We start from the raw sequence: 9,627 nt of genomic DNA on the forward strand, positions 1-9,627 counted from the left end.
TGAATATTCTGTTCACTTAATTAAATCCAAAATCCAAACACAGAAACTCTAAATGTGATTTTGTCCTATAGAAAAGTGTTTTGCTGTACAAAACCCCCACAAAACTTCACAAACCAACATTGTCTGAAAATGACATCTGCTCTCACATCTATGCTCTTTTTTTTGCCTCATATTTCTGTGCAAAGGCAGAGTGAAAATGATTTTTTTTTTTTCCATCATACACTCTCTTTTTTTCCCTGTGATCTGTTTTTGCTCCGCTCTCAATTTAAATTTCAAATTAGCTGTATACATGTATATAAAAAAAGGGAGCTTCATAAAAGCAAGGGGCCATGTTACACTGTCCCTCATATATGAGTGTGAGGAATAAGATAATATTGGTGGGAAACACACAGTTTTAACAACAAAATGTCCATAATTCTCCTAAAGATTGTGGAAAATCTACACCACCCCCACCAACCTCATCACATCCACCCCCTCATGTACACCCCATCCTCTCCCTCTCTCTCTCTCTCTCTTCTCTCTCTGATCTCAAAGGGCTTGCTTCACCTCAGTCAAGCTCCAGCGCTCCAGCCGGCAGCAGCATCCAGTTAAAAAGTCTTTGTGAGGAGAGAGAGAGAGAGAGAGAGAGAGAGAGAGAGAAAATAGGGAGGGCGAGAGAAAGAGAAAGGGGGGGGTGCAGAGGAGCAGGAGATGAGCAGACAGTGAGAGAGCTGACAGCATGAGCAAGAGGATGAGGGTGCAAAGGGAGAATGCATAAGATAGACAGAGGCAGGAGAGGCTCAGTGCTGCACAATAGTGCCTGAGGCTGCTGGAGAGAGAGCGAGAGAGAGAGGGAGAGAGAGAGAGAGAGAGAGAGAGAGAGAGAGAGAGAGAGCAGGCATCATGGCAGTGCTCACTGCATCATCACGACACATGGGGATGTTTGGCCGCTGCTGGTGAACACCGTGTGATGCAGAGGAAAGAGTGGAGGACTTCCTGGAAACCAAAGACGAGCTAAGGAAACAGGTCAGTGTCTGTCACAGGAGAGCAGAGAGAGAGCAGGTCGAGAGACATTTAATCACATTCACAGTCTGTCAATGAGACTTCCCTCATCAGTGTTTGGGAGGCTGTGCATGCATGCATGCAGACATGTGAGCATGTGTGTGTGTGTGTGTGTCTATACATGCAGGTTTGGTCCGTCCATGAGAGTTCAAGCAGTTAATGTGTATGACATCAAACCCATTGGGTGTTCAGTGTTTCTTCTACTATGAATCTCCCACCTTTTTTATTCCTAAAGAGATGACATAACATGAGGTGAAGTGAAGGACTAAATACTGTACCTGCAAAGCTGCAGATGCAGAAATAATGACCAGTGCTGCGAGAAATGCAGGTAAGAAATGAGCGGTCGGACGGGAAGATAATGCAGCAAAGGATGGAGCTGTGCACGGCAGGATATGTGTAGTTAAAAGAAGGAGAAAGGAGACAAAGCCAGTCAAGAGAGGGAAAAAAGCTTGGCCCAGCATTCAGCTCTGCTGCATATGATGTAATCCTCCACCAGTGCGAGCAGTCAGCTCAACAGTTTTCGAAACAAAACTGGACATTTTAAGTCAGGACAAAAGTGAAGTGAAGCTGCAGGGGTCACGCCACATTTTCTGACCGTGAGCAGAACTTCATCAACTCACACGAGTCACCTGTCTCTAAGTGTCTCCGCGTAATCAATAAATCTATTCAATTCAACTTTTAAAGTGGGAAGAACCTCATGACTCATCCGCCTTTCAAATTTGGCAGCATGTCAGCGTGGGCTGCTACTTTTAAAAAATCTCCAAAAAATGTGATTGTAGAGTTTATTACACGGCGCTGCTTGAATTTCGGTGTGACCTTCCCAAGATTCAGCTGTTGTTGTTGTTGTTGTTCCACAGGCACTTCCTTTGTTTATATTAAATCCTGCATAATTGAGTGCTACTTCAGTTGGTGGTCAGCTCGTGTAATGTAGGAAATTGGCTTTCCAGAACATCTCTCCTCCAGTCTCATCAGTATGGGACCAGGCCTCAAGATGACTGTCTGTGTTTAGTTTTCCAAATATTCACTCATTCATATTACATTTGTATGTATATTAACCTCTATGTTTGAATTTGAAATCCATTTTGTGACACAACTTTTCTTTTTTCTCAGTACAGTACAGTAATACAGTTTTGTGGCTGCAGAGTGAGAAAAAAAATGAAATCAGACTGTGCTGCATGTGTATGTTTTATACTGTGGCACAGCAAACTAACCATAATCTAATTTCTATGACAATTGTGGACAAAACCCTCCAGATGAAAGTGGAAAAACATGTAAATATTTGAATTCCTTAAAGGTTTTCAAAAAAAAGCCCATGTCCAAGTATCGCGCCATTCGTCATATGCGGCCTCTTTTGTGTTTACTTTTGTGAAGGTGAGACACGTGGTCCCACACGATGAGCGGGATTCTGAAGAGGAAGCTCGAGGAGGGCACGGCCCCTTACCTCTCGCTGCAGGAGTGCGACGACGACGAGGTTTCCTGCAGCGACAGCGGCAACAGCAGCGACAGTCTCAACCATCCCATTCCCTCTGGACTGCTAAACTGTAAGGTCACAATGATCATGTCAGCACATATACTGTACCTAATGCACTATTTAATGTCTTTATAATAAGTGTGTATAATTCTGGTTGTATAATACTTGAAGGAGCACCTAAATAGGCACAAAATGATCCTTTAGGATAATATGCACAGACATTTTTGCTGTTTGTTGTATGATGAGTCAATGAAGTTACCCAGGTGTGTTTGCAAAATCACAAATGTGATGCAAAGTGTTTGCCTGGTTACTACACATTGGTTTTTTAAAGGCTCACACTGCACAGTAAATAAACTGAGAATTAGCAGGTGATCCGAGGAGAACAATGGTTAGATGTTAGATGTTAGATGAGCTGCAGGCAGGGAACAAATCTGTCCAAACACACCATGACAGATCTGAGGCACTTTGTGCTCCAGCGACAGTCACTTCCTCACAACTGCTTCAGGTGGAAGGCAGAGAAACGAGATGAGTGGGGGGTGGAGATCCAAAGCCACACCCAGGCAGCAGCACACACTCTCCAGCGGACAATATTTAAAACTCTATATTCCCAACCGACTTGTGAAATTTAATCTAATTTAATCTTCAATTGAATTAGTCTTAATTGTTGAGCATTAGATCATATGCACAATTAAAAAAGGTTTTGTAGCAAACACTGACATTCTTACTTTGATATTACCACAATTAACTTTTTTTTTTTTTTCAAAAAACAACTTTATTTTTTTATTGATTAGTATTTTTGGTATTTTTTAGTGTAAACCAACAATCACAAAATGAGTGTTTTTATAGCTGTCTATTGGTGCATGTCTGTGCTGCCAGTTTCAGTTCAAGTGAAGTGAACTGATTGAAGAACAGTGGCCGTAAATAAAACATCATATAAATGTGTTCAATATAAATGTGTTTAATGATACTTCAACAGTGTTTTGCAATATTAGCATTTCACCTTAAGCTAAACCCAACTCTTTGTCTCATTTTTCAGCTTCTCTCCAGCAGCAGTCGAAGCGACTGCGGGGTCGCAACGTGCACTTTGAGAGCGTAACAGTCTACTACTTCAGTCGCCGGCAAGGCTTCACCAGCGTGCCCACACAGGGTGGCAGCACTCTGGGGATGTCACCACGTCACAGCGGCGTGAGGCGGTTCACCCTCAGGGAGTTTGCCATGGAGCAGAAAAGGAGCCACCGTAACATGTTGAGGGATCACCTGAAGGAGGAGAAGCTCAACGCCATCAAACTCAGAGTCTGTGGGCCAACTGAGGCCTCGTTATTCTCAAGTGTAGTTTTGGAGTTTATTCGCCATCAAGTGTGAACATTATCGTTGCTGATAGCTGTGTTTTTAAAGCTCCAGTGTGTGAGATCTAAACAAGGAACTATGGTGGCCTTCATAGACCAGAAAGGACAATATAGCCACTATACACTTAAAGATATTTATGGGTAGTACATTCAATTTCTACCAATAAATGATACACGCTGGACCTTTAAATATGCCAGGACCACACACTCTGCATGTAATTGTCCTATTAAAGGTATCTTCAGGTGCAGGTCTACATTTATTGTCCGGCATTCATTTCTATTTGTTTCATTTCCTCTCGTCTTCCAGTTGACAAAGAACGGCACCGTGTCATCCGCGGAGGCAGACACCCTCACACTCGACGATATCTCAGAAGACGACCTGGACGTGGACAACACCGAGGTGGACGAGTACTTCTTCCTCCAGCCTCTGACCACGAGGAGACGCCGCAGCCTTCTCCGTGCCTCGGGGGTGCGGCGCATTGACGTGGAGGAGAAGCATGATCTGCGCGCCCTGCGCATGTCCAGAGAGGAGTGTGGGTGCCGGTGCCGCGGGATATGTGACCCGGAAACCTGTGCTTGCAGCCTGGCCGGCATTAAGTGCCAGGTAAATGGAACTGTGGTGAGGCCCATCAATAATACTACAGTGTTGTTCATGTCTGTCTGTACAATAAAAACATTCACTTAAAATAATACTTCCTTATGTTTTCCCTGTGAGGAAAACCAAAAGGCCTCTGGATTCCAATGATAATTGAATGGTAATTGCCTGTAGCAGCCGCAATCTTACAACTAAAAACTGTTGAAACCACTTGTATGATGAATATGTTATATTTCTTGGGTCAGTTTTTAACAAAGAGTCCCATCGACCATCTTCCAAGGGGAAAACAACTCATCTCACAGTGATCAGTTATGATTTTAACTGACAAGGCAGCATGTTTTAGGGGCCTTGGTCCCGGAGAAACTGCGGCAAAAGCAGCAAACAAAAGATATCGTATCATGCAGAGGTTTCATGATTATATTTTTTAGTAAGGGCAAGCATTCATCTCAGGCTCCTGGTTCCAGCAAAGTCAGTGCTGATTGTGTGTCAGCACCTCATACAGCCCCACTGAACTATCCCTTTAATGTCTTATTGAATTCATCCTCAAGGCCTGGGAGGATTTAAAATCAAACATGAATTCTTCTTTTAATCATACGACACTTGCTATGTCAATAACATTTTCAGATCTACTGCACGAAGGTGTTTCAAAAATTGGTTTCTCTTCAGGCATGACCAGCTCTGGTTGGCAGCGGTGTTGACCTTCCACTTTGACTGCTGTCCCACACCCGTGTGCTGAGTGCCTGTGTTTGTCTGCAGGTTGACCGCATGTCCTTCCCATGTGGCTGCACAAAAGACGGCTGCAGCAACACCACGGGACGCCTGGAGTTCAACCCCGTCCGGGTGCGGACCCACTTCCTGCACACCATCATGAAGCTGGAGCTGGAGAAGAGCCGCGACGAGCAGCAGCAGCAGCAGCAGCCCGAGCAGCAGCAGCAGCTGCATGTAACCAATGGCAACGGTTACCATGGAGACTCCTCCTTGGTCCAACAGCAGCAACAGCAGCCGAACCTGCAGTTTCCACTGATGAGTGGCACGCCGTCGCACATTCCCATCATGCACCTCCAGAACACAGGTGACACAGATTCACATTTAGATGAAGAAGAAGAAGAAGAAGAAGAAGAAGAGGAGGAGGAGGAGGAGGAAGAGGAGGAGGAAGACGAGGATGAGGAAGAGGATGACGAAGCCTACGAGGAAGATGAGGATGGCAGTAGCATGTGCAGCGGGCTGTCAGACTGCAGCACGCACAGCTTAGAAACAATTGACCCTGAGGAGGGAGAGGAGGAAGAGGACGAGGAGGATGAGGAGGACGAGGAGGAGGACGAGGAAGAGGAGGAAGACTGGGATTGCTCGTTACACGGAACGAGTCCTCCCCCCTACTCTGTTCCACTTCCTTCGGTGCTGAGTTACTCTAACAACGCGCTCATGCGCCTCAGTAACCCCTTCCACAACACTGCCACCATGCAGCATTATCAAATGGACGGCTCTGTGAAGGACACTGCTGCTTTCCTTAGTGAAGGTGTCTCCGTCACCCCCACGCTCCCCACAGTAGAGACGGCATTAGAATCGGAAATTAACACAGAACTCCACTGCCGAACGTTCCCTGGCCCCACACCCGAGTCCCTCACGCCCCATACTCCCTCACACGTAGACACACGTGAAACAAGCACCACACCGGCCGGTGCGGCCGACCAACGGTCACTCAACTGCACAGACTTCCAGAACAATCCAGGCGACCGTGAGTCACAGTCTGAGGCTGTGGCTGCGTCTGTGGAGCAGACAGTGGAGGAGGACGTCAGAGTGCAGGCGCAGTGATCCCAGCCTGGGGTAAAGACAGACAACCACTGTGCAGAGTGCATCTGATTGATGATTCATCCAGTTGTTGTTTGGAAATCTTTATTCAAGAATTGTGACCATCAACCGTCAGAGTTTGATTTGTTCTTGAAAAGTGCACTTCCAAAGAGAGAGTTTGAACACAGAGGGGGGATCTCATTTTAGCTCCGTTTGTTTCAGTATCGTTGGTTTGGACAACAAAAAGCATTGTCAGTGTTAGAGCTCAAGAAAACAGTGTTTCTGTAGCTGGTCTGTAACGACACAACCTTCCTTTTTTGCCTTGTTATGACGTCTTTGATTATTACTGCATGTTTCCTGGTTGTGATGGCGTCCATGACAGATCTGTGAGGTTCTGAGGTGCCTGTATTGTTACACTGGTGTCTTAATTCTCATGCCGCCAGTCGTCGTGAAATGCCTGTCTGTATTGCATGTCTTAATTTTAACCTGAGATGTTTCAACTCTTGCACAACGTGTAAAATGATAAACAATGTCACTGGCAATACAGTTGCATTCATAAAGTTTACACAAATTGTGGTTTTCTTCTTTTTTTTTGTGCTTTTAAAGTTGCTATAAATAATTATTTTTATATTAACAAAGGATGACATAGCGTATGGGTAAGGATCTGTAGTTCTATCAAGTTGTTTTTAAAATCCTCCTTTAATTATGATTATTATTGTTATTGTTGTTGAAAATGAAAGTGGTCCCACAATAGATCCTTGGGGAATAACTGTGTGCATTATGTTTCTATGGCGACTATGCTTTTATTGCTCTATTTCTTTTTCACTGCTTCAGTAATGGACGCCAATAATCTGATTCAGACAAATGTTATAATGAGACTAAGAAGTCGACAATGAGATCAGAATAATAAAGCAATCAGAAAATGCTATTTACACGATTGAGTCTTATTGAGACCATTGTTTTAATGTAGTTCATTTTAGAATATTGATATTATATATTAGATATTAATCACAGGATGCAGGTGTTTTTGAGCCAAAAAGACTTTGATAAACACTCTACACTTGGACTAAATGCAGCTCTGAAGCCAGATTCATCCCTCAGTAGTTGGTAGCGACCAAACACGGAGCTAAAAATGGAAACTTTTATTATTAACGACGTGTAATTTAGTTGTAATATAAAATATTTTAAATAAAACAAAATCACTTTCATGATTTCAGGTAGTCCATTAAAATCTGAGCCACGTCAATGACACTAAACTCTATGCGTTAATGTGCAACTAATCGCTAACTAATGTGCATAATGTATATTCGCCTGTGACTTTCAAATTCTCGTCACAATGAGCCCATAAATAAAAGCACTTTTCAAAACCTCTCTCTTCGTAATTGTGCTGCTCGTGGTCACAAAGTGAAAACTTAATGTTCATAAAAGGCAGATAAGTCAAGAGTGTTTCCTGCGTCCACCAGCAGATGGCATCACTTACTTAACTTGATTTCATCTTTCTTGCCTTTGTCATCTTTGATCCAGAGGGGGTTAAATATTTTTTTTTATGTTCTTGACATCAGGAAATTTGTCGATGGGATGTTTTTCAGCCTCAGGACAATCTGTGACATCTGTTTTTCTCCGAACATCTGTCCTCTGTCAACAAACATCATCTAAAGAGGGTTTTTTTAATCATCTTCCCTCACACGTCAAACCTGTGGGGGTCCTTTTATATTCCACCTGTACTGTTCTGCTGTGTCATTCCCTCTCTCTCTCATTTAAACTGCACTTTGCCTTGATTTCACCATGCGGCCTCCAGAGAGCAGTGCTGAGTAAACCAGCCGCAGTGTTTGCATGAGGCTCAGATCAGACAGGAGTGACTGATTGGTCGGCACTGTTCATGTATAGAAACATTTTCCTGGCTCACTGCATAATCACACAACAAGCACGCTGTGCAGCTGGTGCTGAGCGCGACACGCACACGCACACTCAATGTAAACACATTTGTCCTTCGCCCCGGACAACGAGGGCTGAAATGTACATTATTAGAAGTTTACATGGATAGTATTTCACTGGGACTGACCGCTGCCTTTTCTTATACAATCAAACCATTTAAGTGTGTGAGGGGGCTGGAGAAGGGAATGCCTGTTTTTTTTTAGTTTTTTTTTTTTATTGCCAGCAAGGTATTGTGGGTAGAGATGCTGCTGATCAATCACAGACAAGAGAGCTGTGATGTGAGGTTGCCAGGCAACAGGAAGGGAGAAGCAGGCACAGAAGCAGTAAAGCAGTTGGAGAGGGCTGCTGGGTGGGGGTAGTCTCTCTCTCTCTCTCTCTCTCTCTCTATCTCTATCTCTCTCTTAGCTTCCAGGCCTGTGAGGAAGGAAACCAGAGTGGACAGAAAACAGGACTGATCTAATAATGCATGTGTATGATCAGTTTTATGTATGCAATAATCCATCCATCCATCTTCTACCACTTTATCCTCCACATGAGGGTTCCAGGAGGGGGTAGTAAGTAATAACATATCACATGTACAGTGTGTAACAAGCACTGACATCTGATGGCGACAGGGGGAATTGCAACAGAGGACTCCTTCGTTTCACTCCCGCTTCTTTTCCAGGAAACTATGGTGGTCTCCATGGACCAGAAAGCTCATTTTGCCATTTGCTCCCTTTTCTCGATTAGATTACAGACGGGGGATCTGTTGAGCCCCAGACATGACATGGAAAAAAATGACTCTGATTCATGCCCACGAAAATACTAAGAGAAATAGGTACAATGTCCATCCATCCATCTTCTACCTGACACTCTCACATTCACACCTACGGTAAAAAATTTTTTTGCATCCACCTCGCTGGATGCATACGTGCTCCTGCCTGCAGCAGGGGATACAAATCCTTTCGGGGATAACTACCTTGGCACGACATGCAACACTAGGCTTCTGAGAATATCTTTGTAACTCATTCCCAACCTAAAATGAGAATGTTTTTCATATGATTCATTCCGTCCGCACGTTTTACCCATTTCGTAGGAAATGTCATGTCTGGGGCTCCGTACTTCCTCCTTAAAATATGAAAGGCCTTTGTCCGTTCCAGCTGCTGCAGAAACATGGCAGCGCGCATAAAACGAGGCCCTCGAATCATATGCGGAATAAAAAGCTTATTTTAAGATCTTAATTAGATGCAATTACACACTTATATTAACTTATATAGACACATTTAGCAAATAAACCCTCCTAAATGTCACACACAGGGATCTTTAATGATGTCAATACACCTGTTAAAGCAGTTGTAAATCGAGGAAAGTACAGATGTTGTTTTCAATTATAAAAATGACAAAATTATTATTATTAAAAGACGTGAGCGTATATCTAATGCACATCTCAGTGAATATACCGAGCAATCACC

At 43.7% G+C, this 9,627-nt stretch overlaps 1 protein-coding gene across 3 annotated transcripts; it reads left to right on the forward strand.

Moving 5' to 3' along the window:
• The first annotated feature begins 589 nt into the window (after positions 1-589).
• On the forward strand, positions 590-7,169 carry LOC131449032 (cysteine/serine-rich nuclear protein 3-like). Of its 3 annotated transcripts, XR_009234249.1 has the most exons (6): positions 591-1,005; positions 2,413-2,582; positions 3,549-3,805; positions 4,166-4,477; positions 5,210-6,359; positions 6,400-7,169. XR_009234249.1 is itself a non-coding variant. In XM_058621986.1 (5 exons), the coding sequence occupies exons 2-5, from the start codon at positions 2,435-2,437 to the stop codon at positions 6,263-6,265; spliced, it is 1,758 nt and encodes a 585-aa protein (XP_058477969.1). In that variant the 5' UTR covers positions 590-1,005; positions 2,413-2,434; the 3' UTR covers positions 6,266-7,169. The 3 variants fall into 3 exon arrangements, 2 of the variants coding, with proteins under 2 accessions (XP_058477969.1, XP_058477957.1); XM_058621986.1 differs by having other exon boundaries at positions 590-1,005; positions 4,166-4,462; positions 5,210-7,169; XM_058621974.1 differs by having other exon boundaries at positions 5,210-7,169.
• The last annotated feature ends 2,458 nt before the right edge of the window (positions 7,170-9,627 follow it).

The sequence above is a fragment of the Solea solea genome, chromosome 2 (genome assembly GCF_958295425.1).
Source record: "Solea solea chromosome 2, fSolSol10.1, whole genome shotgun sequence".
In the NCBI taxonomy this organism is placed as follows: Eukaryota; Metazoa; Chordata; class Actinopteri; order Pleuronectiformes; family Soleidae; genus Solea; species Solea solea.

Coding starts and splice junctions, on each gene's coding strand:
- LOC131449032 (XM_058621974.1), top strand. CDS start 2,435: ATGAGCGGGATTCTGAAGAGGAAGCTCGAGGAGGGCACGGCCCCTTAC. Junction 2,583..3,548: donor TCCCTCTGGACTGCTAAACT/GTAAGGTCACAA, acceptor CTCATTTTTCAG/CTTCTCTCCAGCAGCAGTCG. Junction 4,478..5,209: donor GCCAGGTAAATGGAACTGTG/GTGAGGCCCATC, acceptor GTTTGTCTGCAG/GTTGACCGCATGTCCTTCCC.